Here is a 25,232-nt window from a genome sequence, read left to right as displayed (position 1 = left end):
TATCTTGACTCAAAGCGGTTTCCTCGGAAAGGTTATTAGAGTTGGCTGAATTGCCAGAAGTCACACGGAGCCAAATCAGACGAATATGGTGGTTGCGGCACGAAGAATCAATGCAGTAAGCGAAAGTGCTTTAACGTGGTGCATAAACCGAGAGTTGCCGGTCCACAATGCCGTCCTCTTTTTACAAATAGCTTCTCGCAGACGACGCGTAACATTGTTGACTTGTTGATTCCTTCTTGACAGTTTGAGTTAAAAGGAATTCGAAAGTTCACCACACATCGATAATCGAAGAAAACTGTCAACATAACCTTGATTTTGGACCTGCTTAAACATGGTTTTTTTCGGCTTCGGCTCACCTTTGCCACGATATTCGGCCGCTTGGTCGTTTATTTCCGGGTAGTAAGCATAGAACCAAGACTCATCGCCATTACTAATGCATTTCATAACATTCTGGAAGTTGGAAGGCATTGTTTCTCAGACACTACGCGACGCTGTTTTTCGAAAAATGTAATGATTTCGGAACCAATAGTGGTTGCACTTTTCTTAGACCTAAATAATATATTTCAGAATTGTTTTCACTGATCCTTCGGATAATCCGACGATGGCAATATGATCTGTGACTATTAATCGTTGATTCTCAAGCACCAATACGTTTATTTTATTGACTTGTTGATCATCAGTTGATGTTAACGGCTGTCCTGTACGTATATCGTCGTCAACACGTTCTCGACATTCTTTGAATAATTTATACCAATGAAAAACACTTGCTTCCGACAAACAATTATCACTGAAGGAACTACTTTGTTGAATATGATCTCACTCATCGTAAAAATTGACGCATATAAAGTGAAGCTTTGGGTGCTCTACAACTTCCCAGATCTTAATCCTATATATCATGTGTGGCATTTACTCTAGCGTGGATTCGCTAGTAAAATGAGCAACAGTAAATATCCAAATTGGTCCCTCCCATAGACCTTAGGTTGCGGTGCAAACCTAATTTATTATCTACCATATTGCTTGCGACGACGTCTTGGAGAAGTACTCAGATAGTGAATAAGTTTTAAAAAAGAAAAATGTTAGTATTTAAAAATAATATTATTATATATAATGACTTTTTTGATCCTTTTGACTGCGCAGTTAACCATAGATCAATATCATAGGCACCTTATGAAACAGCCAAAAAATGTTTGGAAAATGGACGAAGTCAGAACTAATGCTTAAATTTGCTTGCTTTGTATATTTATTTTTATAAAAATATAAGTATTATCAATTGGAAAATCCGTCATCATTACCCAGGGGCGAAATATTAATAGCCGTGTTTTATTCGGCTTCAAAAGTGCCATTGCAGTTATATCAGTGAGGTGAGATACCCACAGTATATTGAGTTGACTCTACATAACCTTATTATTGCTACCGTGTATAAATTTTGAGAGAAGAAAAGTACTCAGATATTGCAAGCCGAGAAAAGACGAAAGATCGAAAATGGTTGCCTTTTATGATTTGCCATTTGTTTCAACGAGTTCTGGCCAAGTTGAGAGACAACTACGAGTACGCTTCGCCTTTCATCCAGGTTAAATCTTTTTTAAGTACGACAATATAGGACATAAACGATTCTCTTAACTTTTTCCATATTACCGATGGCTAATAGGTGACACACATTAAGAAAATGTTTCATGATCTGAAAGAAACCTAAAGATTCCAGTGGCAATCCTCATAAAAACTCGTATCTTTTCAATCTGCCTAGTCTTGCAAAATCTCGCTCAAGTTTCGCACGATTGTTTAATTTCATAATATATTCGATTTTTTAATGCCGTTACAAAAAGCCGTTGGTTGAACTAAACAGTAACTTTCAGAGCAAAATAATACACCTTGCGTAGGTGTCACAACTTTTAAAATCATTTATAAAATCACTGATCGTTCTTATTAAAAAGCTAAACTTGTCATCTCAATCAAATGCAAAAGATGAAAAAAAGGCGTTAAGCTACCTTTTTTACGTTCAAACATTCATTAACGCCCACTTGAGGTGCACAAAGCGAAGCGCTGGAATCATGGCAGCAGGTAGTACCTGTCATACACGAAATTCATTAGTTAACCGTGTGGAGCATGGAGTGGCGTTTGATTAGTTTTTTACGAGCGCGCGCTCAAAATGCGGTCAACGCTTGATGTGTGTGGCGGCGATATATACGGCATTCACCGCCAAGCAAATCTTTATACGTACAGTAGTGTTAATAGAAATAGCACAGAGCTTATTGAGAATAAAGAAAGAGAAAATATATATTTTTTAATAATTACAATTCAATGTTAATGTTAATTCAATGTTGTGTCTATGAAAAATTTAATGAAATCGAACCATTTCTGAAGCGAATGGTAACAGGAGATAAAAGATGGATCAAATGCGACTATAATGTGTGAAAAAGAACATGGTCAAAGCGTGGTGAAGCTCCTTCAAATGGTCGCGAAGCCAGGATAGGGGCCACGAAAGTTATGCTGAGTGTTTGGTGGAATTGGAGAGGAATCATCCACTATGAGCTGCTCCAGCCTGATCAAACGATTGGCTCTACATTTTTCTGTCAACGATTGATGAGTTGAAGCAAGCAATCGGAAAAACGGCCAGAACTGGTCAACAGAAAGAACTTCGTCTTCCATCAGAACAACGCTAGATCCCACACAGTTTTGATGACTCGGCAGAAACTGGCAGAGCTTGTTTGGGAAGTTCTGATACATCCACTATATAGCCCTGACTTTGCACAATCGGACTACCATTTGTTTCGGTCGATGCAGAACTTCCTTAATGGAGTAAAGTTGGTTTCAATAGAAGCCTGTGAAAATTACTTGTCGCAGTTTTTCGCCGAGAAACCAGAAAAGTTTTACAATGATGGAATAATGCCTCTAACGGAAAAATGGCAAAAAGTGGTCGACCAAAATGGTACATACTTGGTTCATTAAAGTTCATTATAAATATAAAAAAATAAGTTGAAGTTTGATTTGTAATACGAAAAGACTTTTTCGACTACCAAAATATATTGATCATTAGCCTTTGCAGCATATTATAGTTTGAATAGTATTGAAAACAGTGCTTCCTTTTCCGGTTTCACAGTATACTGAGTAATATCGAAGTAGTTTTGAGATCTACATGCAAAGAGTATCATTTTTTCGTCCTTGCAGAAAATATTTCGTCATTTGAACATCGAATGCGAGTATTCGAAAAATATATTTGTGTTTCGCACATGTCTTCTAGTTTTTTGAAACTGTCGCTGTTGGAACACTATAAGCTATAGCTGTCATATAAAATGATGGATAAAATGCATAACCTTGTATGGAAAGCTTTCTATTTGAGAAGGTATCTTTACAAAATTTGGCATAGATTATTGACTATGGTAGCGCTAATAGGGGTCAGTTGGAGCTCGTTTTTTATACTGGTTAGAGAATAGTCTAACAATTTTAGCTAAAATCGGTATCTAAAAAATCGCTTTTTCTCTGGAGATTCAAGCTGGGATACTTTCTTCCGGCTGTATGCTGTGTTGATTGCTCATCTAGGGTTTTCTTCAAGACAGTTTACGTTCTTTTCGAAGATTGAACCATTGCCTTGCACAATAATATAGGCCAAATTTTGTAAAAATATCTATATTCTCCTAAAATTGTTCAGATCGCACTAGAATAAAATACAGCTTATTTGCTTTTCCAAATAGATCAGTCTCTTGCATTGAAGTATATTTCAAACCGAAGGCTATTAGTATGCACATAACTGTACTGTTGTTTGTGCATTCCCGTTTGGCGTTGCAAAGCACTCATATGCGCTCAAAAGTTGCCGCTCACTGCGCCGCCCACAGTTCCGGTGCACGGCTAGTGCGGTGTTGCGGCGGCGGCTCGTCAGTTGCATTAATTTGCAGTTAGTTGGCGCGAAACGTGTCAAACGGCAGTCAAGCGGACCAGCGACCGCACCCTACAGCTCGCTTATGAGCATGTTGATTTTTCTTTTATTTTCAGGCTTGGTTTTTTTAGCTGCGTCACAGAGTCGTGGGTATCCACGCCCGCCATCCGCCATCCAAAAGGCAGCACATTCTTACATATTGTATTATACATACATATGTGTATATTTTCTGAGTGCAGTCACTTGGCTGCAATTATTTCGCACATTTTATTGCTGGCATTTAGTTATTTTATTTCATTTTCTTGTGTGTGCTCACTTAATTATATATGAGTTCGAGCAATTTTATTGAATTTTATTTCGCCCCTTTGCAAATCGCGCCAACACACAAGCGCGCATACATGCATACACACACATATATATATACGCATGCATTTAAATGCGTTCATTTCACTTGCGCGCGTTTGTGCGCTTAATGCATTTAAGCTGACAGCTGGCTAAATTAATTTGACAATAATTAGCATTTCAACTGTCAACGCTAATGAATATTCTGTACACGCCACTGCCACTGTCGCTTAACTTGTTGTTGTTGTTGTTGTTGCTGTTGCTTCATGTTGTTGCTGCAGCTGCCTTAGATGCTGTCACTTGCTATACTGCTGGCTGCCTTTCGCTTATTCACCCATCCACGCCACTCATTTAAATTGACGGCTGACTGGCCTGCCTCCTGCATTGAATGCGAATTCGCGTGTATTTGTACGTGTTTGTCTGTGTTTCGTTTTGTTGCTTGCATGCGCATTGCATGACATTTGTACATCTTCCACGTTGACAAGGTTGCTGTGACTTTTTCTTATGTTAATGCAATTTCACGAAAATATGTAAATGCGTGCGCATGGCGATGGCGGCTATGGGAAGTGGCACTTGCAACGTGCGAAAAATGCTGTTAATTACCAGCACCAACATGTCTATCGGATAGGAACACATTCCGAAATGTCCAAGTATGTGTATGTGTACAGAGAGTTGTCGTTGCAGCGGTTCCCAATTGTTTTTCGGTGAGCTTTTTTAGCAAGTAGCAGTAGTAAGCGGCCTAAAAAATGGTATACACATTAGCGAACTCTTAAGATCCAAAGCCTGTTGGTTTGTACCCATATATCAAAGGAAATTTGCAAACAGAAAGCGGTTACTGACATTCCTGCTTTAAGAAAAATTGTTTTAAAAGTTTACGAAATAGTATCAATTTTCGAAAATCATTGTTTAATTGGTAACTCTTACAAAAATATGCTTGAACCATCCAGTGTTTTCCTTTTTGTATTTTCTGAAGAAAGTAGAAACTTTAATAAAGAAAAAACCTGCCGACTTAAAAAAAAAACAAAACAAACAGATATTTTACAGTCAAAATTTTTAATAGAAAATTAGGATCTTCGGATATTAAGTTAATATAAGGACAGGAAATAAATATTTGAAATTGGATTAATTACGGTGTGTATGTACTAAAGGGTCCAACACTCGAAGTGTAACAATTTAAAACGGCTATAAATTCGGTTTGGAAAATTATTTTTATTTATTTAAAAGTGCAAAATGTGTGAAAATAATCATAAATTCAGGACCAATTCACTTTTGCTCGATATGACCACCTTTTGCCTTAACTATGGCCTTGAGACGGTCAAAAAACGAATCGCAAGCTGCCGAATGTGAATTGTCGGTATTTTGGCCCACTCACGGACAATGGCTTTCTTCAGCATCTCGAGACTGGTGTATTTTTTACTTCGGACCTTGCTCTCCAAAATGGCCCAGAGAGAATAATCCATTGGATTCGCATCTGGTGAATTCGAGAGCCATTGTGTGGTCGTAATGAAGTTCGGAACGTTGTTTTTCAGCCATTCTTGGTTCACTCGCGCTTTGTGAGTCTTGTTGAAACGTCCATGGTTTGCGACCGAAATGTTTGTTTGCCCACGGCTTCAAAGCAGCCTCCAGAACACTTTCCCGATAATATGTCGCATTTACTTTGACGCCAGGCTCGATGAAAACAATTGGAGAGCGCCCATCTGCGGTGACAGCGGCCCAAACCATTATTTGTGGCGGGTGCTGCCTCCTGGTGGCCAACCGATGACTTAGATTCTCGTATGAACGGTCGGTCAAGTAAACCCTATCGTTTTGAGAGTTTACGAATTGCTCAATTGGAAAAATTTTTTCGTCAGAAAACCCAATGTTCGGAATTATTGTCCATAAAATGCGCTTTAGTTCAAGTAAATCGTTTAAATTCGCTCGCAATTTTGATCGCCGGATAAAAAAAGTTAGTTTCGAGGAAACGAGCTTCGAAGTTTTGGTACTTATACAGCCGCTGCATGAAGTGCTGTGTTTCAGGGGTTTTCTTTGAAGTAAACCAATGAAACTTCGGGACTATATTTTTGAATTGTTTTCAATGGATTAGAGCGATTCTTTTTTTATTTTTTGAAAATTCTAGAGTGGATTTCGCTCAATTTTGCCCATAATTTCCGAAGTTATGTGAAAAGGTTCTTAATACAAAATTTTTTTTTACCCACAACTTTCTCATACCATTTCCACAAGACTCCTAGTTTCATCGGAAATCGAGATAAGCCGTAAAAATCCCTAAAAATTGAACCACCTGAAACCATTTCCCAATTCAGATCACCACTAAAATGAATTCCCTTTCGTTTTTGTTACTTTAGTTTCCTTTTGCATTAGGTTTCATCTTACTGTGATTGTTTTTTTGTTTCAAACATTATCAACACCGGTCGATTAAGTAAAAAACATAAAATATCGGTGGTGATGTTTGTATGTAATCAATTGCGACACTAATAAAGTTTAATATAACAGAAAAGTATATATTTTGAGACAATATTTTTCAAATAAACGTTAAGTATATTGGAGCTTTTTGGTTATAAGTTATTGTTGTTTTAGCACACTCGTCATCTTTTATACGATTTTCACTTAGTAGGGGCCAGCCAGTGGGATCTCATTTGTTCATATTAGTTAGAGAGTAGTCTGGCAAATTATTTTAATTCTCAATTTTAGCTGAAATCGGTTTTTAAAAAGGCGTTTGTTCTCTGGAGCTTTAAACTGAGCTGCTTTCTTCTGGCTTTATGCTGTTTTAATTGCTCATATGTATATATGTATATATATAGGGTTAACTGGAGATATCTTGAGTTCTATTCGAGTTTTGAAGCGTTGTCTTGCATAATAATCTATGCCAAATTTTGTAAAGCCAACTTAAAATTTTTCCTTACAAGAAGCTAAGTTTGATAAGCCAATTCGTATGGCAGCTATAACTCTACTTTTTCCATGCAAGGGCTTATTTTTGATCAGCCAGTTTGTATAACAGCTCAGATTAGAACCATTCATTCGTTTTGATTTATCTTAGACAGCAACCCGTAAAAAATTTTGTGAACAAAATCCATGCTGTAAAAAAAGAAAACCATCGAAATATAGAAAAAAATTAAAATTATTTATTTAAAGATATAGATTATTATTATTTCGCTGATTTGTGTGGCTATCTCACGGTGCAAAAAAAATTCACTAATACTAAGTTGTTCTAATAGCTCTGTCGATTGACATATAAAGCTGAGCACAGATTGCAAGATTTCACTCTCGAAAAGTTTGTGGCACTCTGCTGATGAAATCCTTTACCAATGTATGTGCAAATATACCCATCTTTACTTCTCCCGTTTGTATTTGCACACTCATATCCCAGCCTAAATGACAGCCGAAGTGTTGTAAATATTTTCAGCGTGTGTGTGGTGTGCGTGTGTCTTTACTTAAGTCATGACAAATCCGCGCATATTCACTGTCAGCCAACGCACTCAACGTGCACAAATCAGCAATGCATAATTTGCAATTGCCACTTGTCAACACGGCTGCAACATTTGCTGCCGCTGTCGCTGTCGCTACAGCACGTATAAATAACTATGACACACACATCCATGTGCACATTTGGCTGCCTACGACAGTTGCGGTTGCTCCCATTTCGGGGTGCCAGGCGTTAATTACATTTTATTTATAATTAAGCACAACACATGCGTTGACAACTGATGTCAGCAACAACATGCAAGAGCAACAACTACAACGACAACAGCGCTAAATGAAAGGAGCGCAGACGGCAGCCTCTAGCTTGGATGATGGGTGGGAATGGCGTGGTGTGGTAAATGTCAAAAATCTTTCGCGAAAATGAAAAGTTAATGCAAATGTGCAATTGCAGCAATAAAATTACATTCGTTTACGCATTCATTTGTCGCCTCGAGTTGTTGTTGAGTGTAACAACAACAACACCAAAGGCTGGTGGAAAAAATTATCGTATAATCATGTCAACAAGCTCAGCGTGAAATGCAACAATTTATTTACTCCGCAACGCGTTTGCCATTTGCATTATTTCGCTCAAGACAAAGTGGCAACTTCCGTTGTTGCAATAGCGGAACGGGGCAGCAAAGCTGTGTCAAGTTGTCGCGGAAGGAATGGTGGGAATTTTGTACGCCACAGCGTTGCATTTCAATGGGTGAGAGAAAGTTGTCGACTGTAATTTATCGTGTCGCCTTCAATTTATTATGTATGCATGTGTGTTTGTTGTTTGACAGCTTCAAACGTCAAAAGCGGCGCACAATCGCAATTATTTTGATATGTGTCGAGGTTGTGCGGACATTTTGCGGAAATGTAGTAACAATAAATTTTATAACGTAATAAAAAAATTTCCTGTTATACCTCTACGTAGGCAGGCTTCGTGTAGGATGTATGACTGAGATGATTTTGTCGTTAAAATTCTTGAAATATTGTGCCAAATTATAGGTGTTTTCAAAAATAGTAAACGTTTTTAGAGAAATTTAATCTTAATTCTATCAGAAAGAGCACTTAATACATATTCCTTAAATATTAGGTTGTCATATATCTCCCTTCCGCTTTTTTGCTCTTTATTCAATGCTTTCTAAAAATTGTTACAGTGATCGGATTTAGTTCAAATATGCGCCGTTTCGATCGATAATCAGTTTCCATCTAGACGGCAACTTCATAATAGCCGCCTCGTAGAAGCCTCTCTCCTTATTTGTTAAGAACTCGGGCAACCTCTCCTGAGTTCAACTTTACACCAACAAGGGCGTTCGCAATGGCCAGGAGCAGGTGGTAATCACTTGGCGCTATGTCCGGGCTATATGGTGGATGCGATAAAACTTCCCATCCGAGCTCCCGTAGCTTCTGACGAGTCTTCAACGAGGTGTGTGGTCTGGCGTTGTCCTGGTGGAAGACTACACCCTTTCTGTTGGAAAATTTTAGATTCTTCTGGTCGATCGCTTCCTTCAAACGGTCCAGTTGTTCGCAGTAGATGGTAGAATTAAGCGTCAGGCCCATATGGGAGCATAGTGGATGATTCCCTTCCAATCCCACCAACCACACAGCAAAACCTTCCTGGCTGTTAATCCCGGTTTGGCCACTGTCTGAGACGATTCACCGGCCTTCGACCACGACCGTTTTCACTTGATATTGTCGTATGTGATCCATTTTTCGTCGCCAGTTACCATCCGCTTCAAAAATGGGTCGAGTTCGTTCCGTTTCAGCAGCATATCGCAGGCGTTGATTCGGTCCAGAAGGTTTTTCTGCGTCAAATCATGCGGCACCCAAACATCAAGCTTTTTTGTGTATCCAGCCTTCTGCAGATGGTTTAAAATGGTTTGGTGACTAACTCTCATCTTCTGGGCGATGTCACGAGATGCCACATACCGGTCTAACTCGATGCTTATAGTTTGAAGCTTGAAGAATCAGGAGGTCGAAAGAAAGTCCGACCACAACCGGCCAACCTTAAGCCATCATAAGACTCATTGTGCTACCCACGATAACTTTAAAACTGAAAATTAGAAAACTCCTTTCAAATAAACATGACAGCTCTTCGAACCAGCCTTCAAAAAAGTTGTAATTTACTAACGCTTCATATATTTGGCACTCGTGTATCAAATATAATTAAAGCTGCAATAACCACTTAACTATAATGGACACCATTAGAGCCGCAACGCGACCGATTTAAATGATTTAACAGCGCCGCGCCAAGCGAATTGATTTTAAGCGCAAAAACGCTTAAATGCCGCTCAATGCCTTCAAGCTTTGACGCCTTAACACCATTTGAGCAGTTGATTGTCGCCTCAATTTGCATGCGTTGTGCATATTATAAATGTATACATAAATTAATATAGCCACATAGCAGAACCGTTAAACACATGCAGATTTAAGCTAACAAAAACACAGACCGAACATAAACACACGCACGCACGCACACACACACCTGTTTATATGCGAACTAGTAGCTTGGACACCACAAATTGACTACCTGCCTGCCAATTGTTGAGTAGTACACATATAAAAAATGGTTATATTAATTTGCTTATCGTGTCGCCAACATTGCGATCTCTGCTGAATTCAGCTGACGTGCTCGCTATATGTATAAGTATATATATTTATAGTAATGAAATGCTTTTGTGTGCATGTTGTGATTTAAAAATCAATTTGAAAATTAAATTGAAATTAGCATGCAAAATTGGTTTGTTGGTTGGGGAATACACATTACAGTCGCACAAAAATAATTGCTATTTATTACGTTGTTGTTGTACTCATCAATAGTCTGACACTTTGTTAGTGGAAATGTTCGCTTTTATTAAATCGCGTTGTGACAGCTATAACAATCACAACTAAAGCATTGAAAAATTACTTTTAGCGACAATTAGTTTATTGGTTAATTTGTTGTTCTATTGCAAGTGTTGCAGCTAGCTAGCTATTAGCATGACAAATATTTTGACTGAATTGTAAAAATAAGCATTATCGAGTAGATCAACTGGGTTGATACCAGAAATTAGAATCAAGAGCTTTCATAAATTTTTTTGACTCACCAAAAACATTAGATAGTAGCGATTAGAACACGTTTACCAGCTGTTCGAACAGTGTAGAATCAATGGATAAGAACTTTCAGAAACTCATACATACACTATATTTAGACGCACTGAATCATTGTTTCGGTACACTACTACTATGATGAAATTGAAGGGTGAATTTTGTGCATTTCATTACCTTCAAAGTAATACCCTCCCGCTGCAAAACACTTATGCCAACGAATTTTCCAGTCATCATAGCGATTGGAAAAATCCTGCGTCGTGATGGCCCTCAGAGCCTTCTTCGCTTCAGCTTTTATATCCTCTATTGAGTCAAAACGGTGTGCTTGGAGTTGTCATGTGAATTTGCTGAATAGCTAGAAGTTACACGAAGGTCAGTCAGGCGAATGCGGTAGTTGCGGAACGATATTAGTTGAAAATGTGGCGAAATTATCACGAATAACCAATGCAAAATCGAAGAATTCAATTTTAGACCCTCACAAAGCGACGCCTATTTCAAATACTATTGAATATTTTTACGTGAATCTTAGCAGAGATGTCATTAACAGTACTACCAGCCTACAGAAAAATCCGATTCGAAAAACACGTAAAGTATAAATTAAACATTCACCTTTCTATTTGATCACAGCAGTATGCCATTTGGCAGTTCTCAAGTTAAACAAATGGAAAAATATTGAATTAAAACTTCAATTGGTGTATGATAAAAAATAATCAAAGTAATTTTGTCACTAATTTGTCATTTGAGTCACTCACAATTGAATCGCACTTAAAACAATAATGTATGAGACCAAAGTTGGTATCATATAACATTTTAATCGGTTATCCGTATCTGATTCAACTTCCTAGCTTTACAGATGTGGTTTATATATGTACTATACATTACTCGACAAGAAAAAAACGTCAACTTAGGCTACACCGAAGCTAATAAACCCTTCACAGGTGCATTTCTTTTAGTAACTATGTGTTCAGTTTGTATGGCAGCTGTATGCTATAGTTAACCGATCCGAACAATTTCTTCGGAGATTACATTGTTGCCTTAGGAAAAAATCTATACCAAATTTCGTGATGATATATCGTCAAATGTGAAAGTTTTCCATACAAGAACTTGATTCCGATCGTTCAGTTTGTAAGGCTGCTATATGTTATAGTGGTCCGATATCGGCAGTTCCGACAAATGAGCAGCTTCTTGAAGTGAAAATGATGTTTGCAAAATTTTAAAACGATATCTTAAAAACTGAGGGACTAGTTCGTATATATACAGACAGACGGACTTGGCTAAATCGACTCAGCTCAACATACTGATACTTTATAGGGTCTCTTCCGCTTCCTAAAGCCATTATATCTGTTCGAAATGCATGACAACCATTTTCCACGTTACTTGCTTCAATAATTGATTTTGTTCGGTCAGTTTTTATGACAGCTATATGATTCAAGATCAGAGGTTCCGACAAATAATCAGTTCGAAGAAAAGAACATATACAATTTTTCAGATCGATATCTCGAAAACGACTCAGCTCATTGCCCGGATCATTTATTTTACTATATATATACAGACATACATATATGTACATATGTATATATTTTATGGGCTCTCCCGCGTTTCCTTCTGTGTGTTAAAAATTTCATGTCAAACTAAGCACACCCTGTTCAGGAGTTACAAATATTTTTTCCGTACCTAATCGGTCTAGTTTGTCAACTGTTTGTAGATAATCCGATTTACTGTTGAGCCTAATCCGTAACTCATATGTAAATAGCTTGTATTTATGGCAAGTAAATAAATATGTGCGAGTCTATTTGTTAGGCGACCACAAAACGCTTTAGCTGCTCGCCGCAATTGTTGCGCTAACAGCTAATTAAAAAGTCAATATGCACAAATATTTAATGTTTCCATTTGAGTGACAATTTCAATAGGCCACGTAAATACGTAAATAAGCGACTAAGCGACACTCCAGCTAAAATGTTGCGTTGCGCATTGGCAATTTCAAAAGTGAGGTGCGGCGATTTAACACAAATTTATGATGGCAATAATGGCATTTGGACGAAATTAGCACCTAAATTGTTGCACACTTCGATGTAGATATGTTAATGCGTATTTTGCTGTTTTGTTGTGTATATCGAACACATACATACGTATATTGGTATGGGCTCATATGTGTTATTGTGTATTTAATTGCTTCATTAACATTTATTTTTACTTTTCTATTGAATTTTTTTTTTAATATTTATTTGGTTAATAAGTGTGAATTAATTTGTCACAAGTTTTCGCTGAATAAGTTGGTAGACGCATGTGACTAAGTTATTATAATATTTTATTGTATTCATATTGAACGCTTGTTCCATAACAGAACTTCGTGAGGCTACACAGTTTACATTGATCTTTGAATCTCTGAAAGTAGGCACGAATTGGTTCGTCAGAGTCGGTCGAAAAGAACGCGTAAAGGCACAACAGCATATTTACTCTCCATCTAAGTGATCTTCATGAGTATTTACATAGCATTCGAATTTCGCTGTAGTAAGAGTTTATCTTTTGGATTTTTCAACAGAAATAATCATCTCCTATTTGTAATATGGCTTGTGTGCTTCTCCCAAATTTTTATTACTTAACAGTTTTCGCTACAAATCAAAAAGAATCAACTGAGCTAATAGCAAAATTTTCCTAGTTAATTAGAAAATTTGTTAGTCAGGGCGCACCATGTAAACTTGGGGACAAATACATCTCCTGCTCGGGGAGTATCTCATTAGTTAGAATAAATTTCGATAAAATTGGTGTTACCCCAAAAATCAGTCGAATCATCACGATCATGTCGGCTATACAACATTTCCACGAAGCTAGAAATTGTACTCACCAAAAGTTTACTTCTATAAATTTATTGTTTCGTTGGCTTTACTGCATATAACGCACCTTTGGTCTAACCAAAAGTCATTTCCATCCATATCATCCCAATCAGGTACGAAAACCTCATTCATCATGGCCCTATAATGCTCTCCATTGAAAGTAACGGCTTCATTTTCAAAGAGTTATAGACCAATGATATTATTTGTCCACAGAGCACACCAAAAGTGTCATTTTGAGAATGGAACGGCGTTTCAACAATGCCTAGTGGATTGCACCCGTTCAATCAAAAGTGCGCTTTATTTCATCACAGCACAATATTTTCTTGTGATTATTTGGATCGGTGGCCATCTCGATTTGGGTCCATTCACCGCACACGAGTCACATTGTCGGTGTTTGTCGCTCGCACTCCGAAGTACAGTCCTGGCGGAAGAAAAACAGTCCTGTTACTTTCCGGACAAACCCTGTCGGAGTAACCAAGTATGCACCCAACTTTAAATATAGTAGGAAGTATCTAAAACAAGGCTTATTAAATATTTCGATTCTAGAAAGAATATGAATGATTTTGAGTAACTTAATTGGCTTTACAAAATATTATATATATATAATAGGTGCATTTAAAAAAAATTTAACAAAAACAAATAATAATAGAATTATGATATTTGGGAAACGGCTAGAGACCTCAAGTCAACTTCTCGTGAAATTTGTGATATTCAGTTTGGAAAAACCCAAACTAATATGAATTTCTTAATATTTTAAATAACCAAACATTAAGAACTAAATTTATTAAATTTTCTTCTCTCTTTCCAGGTGAGTTCAATTCAAATACAATATAAATGTTGGTATGTATGCGTGATATGTTTTAAACCCGTTGTACATGTTCGGCACATATTTGAGTACTGCAACTCGTAGTTATCAAACGAACATACTATATATCATATAGTATGCAAATTAATTTTAATATTTCAGAAGATTAATTATTCCTTAGAAATCGTAATAAGCAGTCTTGATTTCATAATTTTTCTCTTTTGACACTACCGCGTCATATTTCTCCAAAATACCGCACGGTACATTGACTCATTTTAATGATAGTAATTTACAGCAAAACTACCTGTCAGTCAGCACTGACAAGATAGCATTTTTTCTACAAATTATATATGCTTGTACCTAGACAACATTTGTAATCATTTGCAGCAACATTTGTCACCGCATAAATTATGACTTCTATAAATCAGTAATAACAGCACACACTAACCAGTCAACTTCATGTTAAGTAACTACCACATAAGGCGGTGGACATGCGACAAGCTTTACACGGAGAAAAGCCCACGTGAAATGGTTGCTGAAATGAAAACGACCCACTTGGAAATGTGAAACAAAGGAATTGCCAATCTTGAGAAATAAGTTTGAAAAAGAAAAATCTTATTGAAAGTTAAATAATATCAGAAATATTATTATAGAAACCCACACTAGTACTCAGCAATAGCAAATCATCGAATACCACCAATACCCGCGTTTTATACATAATATTTCACCACAAATACAAAAATTTCTTACATGGTCATTGTGTACCACCCAACATACTAGTGTTTGTAGTAATTTTACATAATTTTGTTGACATTTTGCTACCGCCGCATGCAAACTTGCAGCTGTCAAAATTTTGAGGTTGATTAATGTGCCACGTTTTGTCTGGGTGACAACAGACAGCAGTAAGATATAATGGACAGCAACAACCACAGCGGAAAATTAAGCAAAAACTTTTACACGCACCACCAGTTTATATGCAAATGTCTATATAAATACATATGTATGGAAATTGCTGTTGGAAGACATATATGAAGTGTCTATACGCCTCTTAGCTTTTATAAATGTGCACTGTGCGTTTAACTCGTTTGATTAGTTTGACACTAGTTCGTTTGTCAGTTAACCATAAGCGGCCAAAGCTAAGACTAAAATGTAATAATTAAAGTATTAATTATGCAAATGCAAGTGTAAATATTGGGAAATCTCTTGTCTGTGATATTTGACTGAATTTATTTAAAATACATATGTTGAGCCTTTTCAGTACAGGATTTTGAGAGAGGTAGTGAAAGATTGAGAAATAAAACTTCATTACTGAATGAAGAGCATGTAATACAGAAACTTCTAAACAAAAAGACATTTTCATCAAACAACCAAGAGATTTCATTTTTGTGAATTATATAAAACAAATCAATAAATTCTGGAATTGCCAGCAGCTATCTAGCTGCCGCAAAATTACTGAAAAGTCTCTTGGAGTCATATTGTCTCAACGAATTCACTGAGCTTCCTCATGCTTATCATAAAATATATTTATTAGTTTTATATAATACTAAGCGTGAGGGTTTTTTTTTGTTTTATATATATATGTAGTTCTCAAAAAGTAATTAAACGCATATGATTTAATATTATGACCAAGAATTCAACTTTATTAAGAACATAAGGGTTCGCCATTATGTCTTAAATTTGAAGGTGGGCTGACTCGAACAAATTCCAGTTGAATGGCCAAATTTTCTTCTCGGCATCCTTCAATTAAGACACTAAACAGTCATTAATCATGACTCTCTAGCATTACCCCTTGACTGTAAAAGTATGGCCTCATTTTTGAAGAAATACTAACAAGTAATTCATTTAGCACATTGAGCACACAAAACAGTGACTTTTGGGACTCAGTGATGGCTTGTGGATTATCATAACTCCAAATGCAACAATCTTGTTTATTAAGATACCCACTCAACTAAAAGTGAGCTTTATCGTCTAACAAAATTTTCTTGCCAAATCGGGATTGACGGCACATTCACAAAATATGCGACGCGGTTGATGGTCGTTCAGCTTCAATTCTTGCACGAGTTGGACTTTATAAGCCCGCAAAGCAAGATTCTGCAGCAAAATCTTTCATAAAGTAAGTGCGCACAGTTTCAATTCTTGTGAACGAAGTCGCTTGGACTGAATATTTCTACAATAGCGTAGACGTGGTGCGAAACCGGTCCATGACTGCTCGAGTAACTGGCTCTGCTGGTGACTTTGCGTACAAGAGTCACATTATCGGTGTTTGTCGAAGTCGCAGGTCTCACAGCACGGTCTTCATCAACGACCTTTTCCCGGTCCTCCAAAGAGCCCACCAAATACACCACTTTTTGCTAAAGCAACATCTGGGAAAGCCGCAGATTGACCGAGTTTCACACAGAATTATATCGCGCTGCATTTTGGGCTTGCACCACTCACAGAAACACGTCGCGTGAAAATGTTTGTCCTCACTCTCCAGGTGCTCGGAAACAACTGGCCACTCCGCTCGTTCTTAACCTAGGAACGCCCCTACCGAAACCAGTCGGTGAGCGCACGCTCCGAAATACAGTCGCTGCGGAAGTAAATCAGACCCTGCAGCTGTACACTTAACCTACTTGGTTACATGTTTGACCTTCGTCAGTCTGGAAAGACGTACAAAGAAATTTTGAATTAGGTTAAAAAAATTGTTTTCAATGTCCTTAAGCGTATACAGAATTTTAAAACTATTTCCAATGTTACACACATAGAAAAAACCGTAAAAACTGCAACAGAAACAGATCGCTGAATTACTGCCATCGCTCGAAGAGACATTAAACAGAGTTCCATTGACATTCGACATAAAACTCAACAGGAATATAATGTCCAAATATTCAAGAAAACAATTTCCCGGCGTTTGGAACTTCACGGTAGGGCAGCACGCAGGAAACCATTTCTGACTAAAATAATAATAAACAACGCGTAGACTTTTCCAACTCTTATTGATCTTGGACAACAAATCAATGGCAGTATGTTGTTTGGAGCGATGTAACCAAAATAAACCGCATAGATCCAGATGGTCGAAGGTATGTTCGCCGATCAATCTATCAAGAAATTGATCCTCGCTACGTTTCACGTGTTAGTTTTCAACAGCTGTATATATGTACATTTTTTAAAAGTTAATAGGTCTCAAGCAATCATCATATTTAAATTGAAAATCTTGTCAGATACTATATATAGTAAAAATATATACATTTTCCCCAGACTTGCTAACTAGTAACTTTCAGAGATAGCAGACAATTTTATGCAGTACTGTAAACGGCTGCTAATGGCATACACACGTGGCGAATTTGACAGATGAACAAGTGGTCGATAGCCATTTAAACTAGTTTATTTCTACCGTTGTCACTGCCACATAATTTAGTGACTTCCTTAAGGCGTATATATGCAAATGAAAATTTCCAACTATGGCGCAAAATTTAACTGTAATTAAAAGTGACGTGCCATTTAAAAAAAAGTGTTAATAGCATATAGTAATAATATGTACAAGTAAAGTAGATACATTCTCATATTAGCAGGGCACTGGGGTTAATTGACACGCTTACATTTCTTCACAGTTGCTTAGACTAAACAACTGCTTTTGCATGATAATTATGCACTTCATTATTTGCCAAGTTGTAAGCTGACTCAAATAGACCACACATACATATTTATAAATGTACATACCATATAAAACAGTAAGCTGAAATATGCGACAGCAACGCTCAATTGTCTAATCAAGGAAACGCCATGACATTTTTATGCGGCTTGTGCAATTTTGACAGACGCGCTAGACAGCTGGCATGTCATGTCAATTTGCCCCTCAAACACATAGCTGCGTAGGTTTTTGCATACACAAATGTACATTATTTGCATCATGCATATATACATACATATGTATGGTAGTATGTACCTACTTTTATAAAAGACCAAGTTTGCGAACTAACGAGTAATTACGTCAAAACGAGTGTTTTTGACAGCTTTGAGTAATGACAAAAATTCTGAACAAAACACAAATCAACGAATTAACAACTCATGTCTGTATGTATACGTTAAATGGAAACATATGTACAACTAAATGTTTTTGTTTACAAAAAAAAAAACAAAAAAAGTGTATTGTGAAATGTGTATAACTTGACAACTTTTGCGCTGGCGTAACAACCAAGCGCGTCAATATCAATCAAAAGCAATTATGCATGTTCAATATTGTCTGCAATCAATTAAATAATTTTTGAAAAAGAAGCAAAGACTTTTTTTGGCAGACACCAAAAAATTAAGAATTATATAATATATAGTAAAATGTTCACCCACAATGAATTGCTTTGCGTACAAGCGCTGTCAGAGCAGAAATTGCCATATTATTCAATTTGAAAATACAACCAATATAATTTACTACACAATTTGGTGCTTTGTAGCTATTTCTACAAAATTTCAAACGTTTATTTCCTTGTATTTCTGTTTTCCTCACCTTGTCAAGGTGCGCTCACCTTACCTATATTTGCACAACTTCAAAGCACACGATTTCCACGCGCTGTCAAAACGGCGCCAACACCATTAAATTGCTTTTTCTTTAGCGCACATGAAATATAATACAAACAGAAGCATGCAAAACACTTGCAAAAAAATAAAAACATACATGCATACATATGTACATACATACATTCACACATACATACATACAAACATACATGTATATATGTACATATGTTCCTAAATATATACCTATGCATACCTGTTCATTTCTTCTGACTGTCTGTAACTTAGAAGCGCAGCCAGCCGTTAGACAAATCGCAACACATACACAATACCCCCGCAAATACGGTACACGGCGGCACAGAGAACAAAAGCAATATACAAGTTGTCAGCGAATTCTTTTGAATTGTCAATCAACGGTAAATGAATTGACAAGGAGACAATGCGTTTGCAACTCGCATGATTTGAAGTCTAGCACCTACGAGCAAATAGCACATTTACATACGAACATAACATCAGCGTTAACAATACGTCACCAGCTAACCGCAAAAGTGGCACAAGTCGAAAATCGGAAAGACAGTTTATGTAGCTATAAGTATGTATAAGATTATACCCAAATTTAGCAAGAAGAAGCAGCCCAGTTTAAAAAATAAGAATGAAGAGAAGGTATGATGATTTTTGACTTTAATCAGATTGATACAGCATATCGAGAACATTAAACGGATTATAGAGATCTTCAAAGCTTTCAATAACACTTTGGTACCAGAAGAGGCATTTCGACCTCTGTACTATATAAGCATATTTTCTCCATCAACTATTCGCTTGAGGTTGAAGGAGAGGAAAGTACTGCTGGGGACCAGATTGGAAGCATATTGTGTATGAAAATAATGAATAATGAAAAATAATTCTGAGCCTCATTCAGGGCACTTAGCCACCGTTTTTCAATAAATTGTGACTCGGCAGATTATAAGCCCGCTTGCCACCGATTCTGCAAACAGCTACACATCACATATCCAAGTATTCATGAAAGATGTATCTAACATGAACTCGACCCATTTTTGAAGCGGATGGTGACTGCCGACATAAAATGGATTACATACGACAATATCAAGCGACAACGGTCATAGTCGAAGGCCGGTGAATCGTCCCAAACAGTGGCCAAACCGGGATTGACGGCCAGTTAGGTTTTGCTGTGGGCTTGGCGGGATTGAAAGAGAATCGGCGACTATGAGCTGCTCCCATATGGCCAGACGCTTAATTCTACCATCTACTACGAACAACTGGACCGCTTGAAGCAGGCGATCGACCAGAAGCGTCCAGAATTGTCCAACAGTGAGGAACCCTACACACCAGGACGACGCCAGACCATATACTAGTACAATGTTGATGACTCGTGAGAAGCTACGGGAGCTCAGTTGGGAGGTTTTATCGCATCCACCATATAGCCCGGACATAGCGCCAAGTGCTTACCACCTCTTCCTGTCCATGGCGAACGCTCTTGTTGGTGTAAAGTTGAACTCAAAAGAGGTTTGTGAAAAGTGGCTGTCCGAGTTCTTCTCAAATAAGGGGGGCTTCTACGTGGGGGTATTGTGAAGTTGCCGTCTAGATGGAAACAGATTATCGAACGAAACGGCGCATATTTGAACTAAAGCCGATCACTGTAACACTTTTTCTAAAGCTTTGAATAAAGAGCAAAAAAGCGGAAGATATTTGACAACCCGTCTCAAAAATTTTTGATATTTTACCTTAGTTTGATAGTAACTTTTTGTGTTCAAAATATAATTTCTGTACGTTTTCAAAGCCAAATATTTATGAAAAAATTTCCAATTTACTTATGTTAATATTTAACATTTTTTTGATCACTACAAAGCATACTTTTAGGATCAAATGTGCCCCATCATTCATTGAAACTTATTATACGTGCATACAAAAACCAGTTTCCAAAAAATTATCAATACATCAATCACTTAATTGTTACGCAAACACCATTGTTTAATCTATTATGTGTTTTTTTAGCTGTCATCAAACGGTATTGTGACGGTAACAAAACATCATGTGACTAATCTCTGCATGATTGAAAGCAAAATGAGCAGCCATTATTCATTTACACCAGTTTTTTCTTACTAGTGGCAAAAAAGCTAAATATACATAGGTATATTATTTTTATAGAGGCACTAATATACAATGCAAAATACATAAATATATATTTTTTTTTTTGCGTAAGGACGACCATCAATCCAACTATGAAAACCGCATTTTTTTATTAGCCGCAAAACGCAATTTACCACTCAGCAGTCTGAAGGTCAGTCCGTTTGACAGCCGTCAACCTTGCTGTGTTGACATGTGTCATATGCAAAAGCAAATAAATTATTAAATTGCACATGTTTCTATTTGCTCTTCACACTTGCCAAATTAATAAAGGCCAAAAGCAAATACTACAACTACTTTTGACCGATGAACTAAAAAATGACCGCAGATGAAGTGATGATTATATTATAATATACTATGTATATATGTAAATATGTACATTAGGGTGTTTTTTTTTATTGAACTGTTAAATTTTTTCAGTCCCGTCACAAAATTTCCTTGGAAATACCTTAAAAAAAATTTCCTGAAAATTTTAGCTCTTAATACAATATTAACATTAAGAACTGGACCAAGGCCGGTAAAAATTTTCCATAGAAAATACACTACAATCGTGAGTTTTTATCTTTAAATTCCTACAGATCAGAGGTATTTTATGGCATCGCTTTGACTTTAGACGCATATTTCTCAGAATTGTTCACTCTACAAAAGTGCCCATTGCAACAAAGTCGTAACTCACACTGGCGAGGTAGTACGGGGCTCTAAACCTGATTTTTCAACGAAATTCGCATTTTTTTTAATATATCTCGTAAATGACAAGAGCTACAGAAAAAAATTTTGTGACAATCTTGTAGGAAATTTTATTTGCGCAAAACCGCTATCATTAATTCTTCTCGAGATATTCGCCTTTTTAAGTAAGGCTTTATGGAATTTTCATAGATGGTATGTAATAAAAAACCAACAGACGCAAGAATCCTCAAGCTAGATACAAGTTCGATACAAGTACATAAAGCAAACGAGTATCTTACTTATTTAGTTGTTCAAATACCACTATTAAGCGAAACAAATAGTCTACAAATCACATCGGCGCAATTTTCGCCAAAAAGTTGCTCATACGCCCTGTCCAACAGTATACTTCTCTGCGTAATACATTAGTTATGCTATATATAAAGTATTAGAATACATGAATAATAAAAATTAAGCCATTTTAAAAACGCGATAAGCTTAAGATTTAGATTTCAATATTATATTATAAAACACATAATATTGGGTAGTCGAAAAAGTATTTTCGTATTTTGTCAATAGATGTCGGTGCAGTCGTATATCTCCAGTGCTACCAATCACATTGTGCCATATCATATACATAGTATTGGAAAGCTGAGATTTTAAGCTTCGTTTAGCTAAAACAAAAATTTATTTTTTCGAACCAATATTTCAGAAATTAAAATAAATCTGCACTGTAGCCGTCTCCATATGAACGATATACTATTTTATTATATTGAGATGTGTATATTATGCCACGCCACCACAGCGGAAATGTTGAATTCTTGCCACCGCTCTATTTCCATTTACCTGCGCTTTTCTTTGTACATTTTCAATTCACACCTTTCAACTATTTTTTTTCCAATTTGTTTCTTCAGACGTCAACTAGGTGTCTGTTAACTTTGTGACATTTCCGCTTCTTCCTACACTATTGTATTGTTTCTTGTCTTTTCGTCGTCGCCGCTAACGTCTTGCGTCTGTTGAAACTTCACACAGCACATTGACTTGAACAACCTTCATGCAGCTGGGCATTTACCTTGTTGCAGTACCATCACTACAAACCGACTTGCCGCACATCTCTGTCGCTGCAGTGACCTTTCAATCACTCATTTGTATGTCAGCTGCTGCTGCTTTTTGGCTATTATTAATGCTTGTTCTTTTCGCCGTCTGTCAGTTGGACGGCTTGCATTTCTTTTCAATATTTTCATGATGCCATTTATCAATGTACGAATTTTTTCGCGGCAGTAATTCATTTTTTCAAAAGCAATATTTTTTCACAAATGCACACATACCACAGTTAGCGACTATTTACAGCGCAGACTACAACAACAATTGCAAGCGTCCGTATAATAAGGCGAAGAAATATGTTTAGTAATTTCTTTGCACGCGCATGAAATACGAGCCGTGGCATAAAAGGCGCCAAACAAAAACAAAATAATAAAGCTGTAGCAATATTTTGTTGCTAAAATTTACATCAACACTGTTGGCATTTGTATGTACATGGTATGTGCTGGTGTGTGTGTGGTACCTTTGCTGCCCTCTCATCGATTTATTTCAGCGCTTTTGCCGTCATTTCATTTTTATTTTCATTTCCATTTTCATTTGTTGGCTGATTGATGTGATGTTTTTGCACTTGTCAGTTTGAGGTATGTCAGCGGCTGTGACTGGTGTGTGCTGTTATTTTTGCATTTTATTCAGCATAGCTGCTAGATTTCGTTTGCCTTGCAATCGTTGTTGCCACTCACAACGGGACATACACGCATACGTCATCGGTTATATCGAAATTGATGTACTATATACAATCGTGTATTCATAAGTGTAGATTTATAGTATTTACTTACTGTTATTGTGGTTGTTGTAGTGTGATTGTATGTTTGGTTTTGCTTGGCTCTGCGTTGATTTGTTGCTTTTAGCCTAGTGTTTTTGACATATTTCATTGAATATTTGTTTTCCTATGTTCGAATGTCAATTTGTTTGATATGTGGGCTCTCTTTTTTCAACAATAAGTAATAAAAGAAAAATATTGGTTTTTAGCCTTGTGATAGGTTTGATTAATGGTTGTGCGACAGCAAGAGTGGAAAGTAAAAATATGTTTGATAACTTGGGCTATATCACATATCTATGGTACAAGGAGGTTTCAATATGATTGTCATAAATACTATATATGAAATGGTATATGAAAGTTTCTATGATTAAAATCATTGCTGATCAAAATTATAGTACATGCAAACTGTCGATATTACGATTAAGTTATTTCTCAAACAATATGCTATTGTTCCAAACAAACAGCCAACCTTTTGCTTGAAAGTGCTTCGTGCGCAAACAACTTTTGTTGTTTTCGGCACATCTTATAACACCCTGGAGTCGACTGCTGTTTACGGGCGCATACGCTTAAATCCACGTTTCATCATCTCTCATAGACGTGTTTTAAAGCATCGCTATCGTATTTTGTTAACATTTCTCTCGACCAATTAGCCTTTTTTTGAGAGATTAAAAAAAATTTGAAAAACGTAAACAATTTTTTTTACAGTCAAAAGTTCATGCAATATTGAATGTATGCTGATCCCATTACTGCCTATAGTTGCCTTTATCTCTCGATGGATCACTTTACAATCTGGCAATATCAGTTTTTGCACTGCATCAATAGTTTTTGGAACAACAACTTATTTTGGACGACCTTCACGAAATCTGTCTTGGTTGCAGATTACCTCGATTGAATTCACCATATCTATCGATGAGCACTGGTCTTTGATCGAGCTGCATCGCCGAAACTGAATTATGTTCATTTATGCATTCTGGATGAGTTAATCTACGTCGAAAATTGTAAAAATAAAATCTAAAATATTCTCAATTTTTTCCATTTTTTTTGCTGAGGTGAATATTTTCAGTTACTGTAAACAACAAAAATAGCGGTCGTATGTCACAACGTTCTGAGTATGTATAGCATCAAAAAAGTTAAAATTTACACTGAAGTTGTTCTGTAGAGTTGCCAAATCCCGAAATATAAAAGGAGCATCAAAATTTGGATTCTTCTGAGGACCTTTTTACTGCTTTAGTGTTTTCTTAATTTTTTTATTTTTAATTTTTTTTGTTTTTATAGTAGGGTGAAGCATCGAAAGCCGGAGTGCGGAACTTTAATCCGTTAAACCTAACCTACTCCCGGACTGTTGCCTAATCTGCTGTAGCTGTCTTAACTTGGTCATGATGGCAGTTGCAGCTTCGCGAACAGCTTTCCACTTATCAAAGGACTGACACATAAGTGCGCTCAAATTTTCCACCGTTAAACCACCACCTCTTCCTGTTTTTAACTTCTCCCTTATGCTTGGAAACCGAAAACAATGGAAAAACTCGTGTTCAGATTATTCTATAGACTCCGTACATTTCGAACAATACGGACTGGCGTTATTTTGAATTTTGTAAAGACATCCTCTGAAACACCCATGCCCTCTTAATATTTGGGTTAGGTTGAAAGCCAGGTCCCCAGCTTGTCTAGTTATCCACGAATGGATGTCAGGTA

General features: G+C 36.8%; 1 protein-coding gene across 3 annotated transcripts in view; it reads left to right on the top strand.

Annotated features, from left to right (window-relative positions):
• LOC105233396 (zinc finger protein Elbow) overlaps positions 1 to 25,232 on the top strand; it is a 121,870-nt gene that overhangs the window by 60,114 nt on the left and 36,524 nt on the right. For 2 of the 3 annotated variants that reach the window (XM_049461835.1, XM_049461838.1), the window contains exon 3: positions 14,387 to 14,418. The exons of the other annotated variant lie outside the window; for it this stretch is intronic. In XM_049461835.1, the coding sequence (XP_049317792.1) occupies positions 14,413 to 14,418 (6 nt within the window). In that variant the 5' untranslated portion in view covers positions 14,387 to 14,412. The remainder of the gene's footprint in view (positions 1 to 14,386; positions 14,419 to 25,232) is intronic. 3 annotated transcript variants of the gene reach the window in all.

Source organism: Bactrocera dorsalis, chromosome 1 (assembly GCF_023373825.1).
Source record: "Bactrocera dorsalis isolate Fly_Bdor chromosome 1, ASM2337382v1, whole genome shotgun sequence".
In the NCBI taxonomy this organism is placed as follows: Eukaryota; Metazoa; Arthropoda; class Insecta; order Diptera; family Tephritidae; genus Bactrocera; species Bactrocera dorsalis.
The sequence above is the reverse complement of the archived record's forward strand: the minus strand, read 5'-3'. Positions and strand labels throughout refer to the sequence as shown.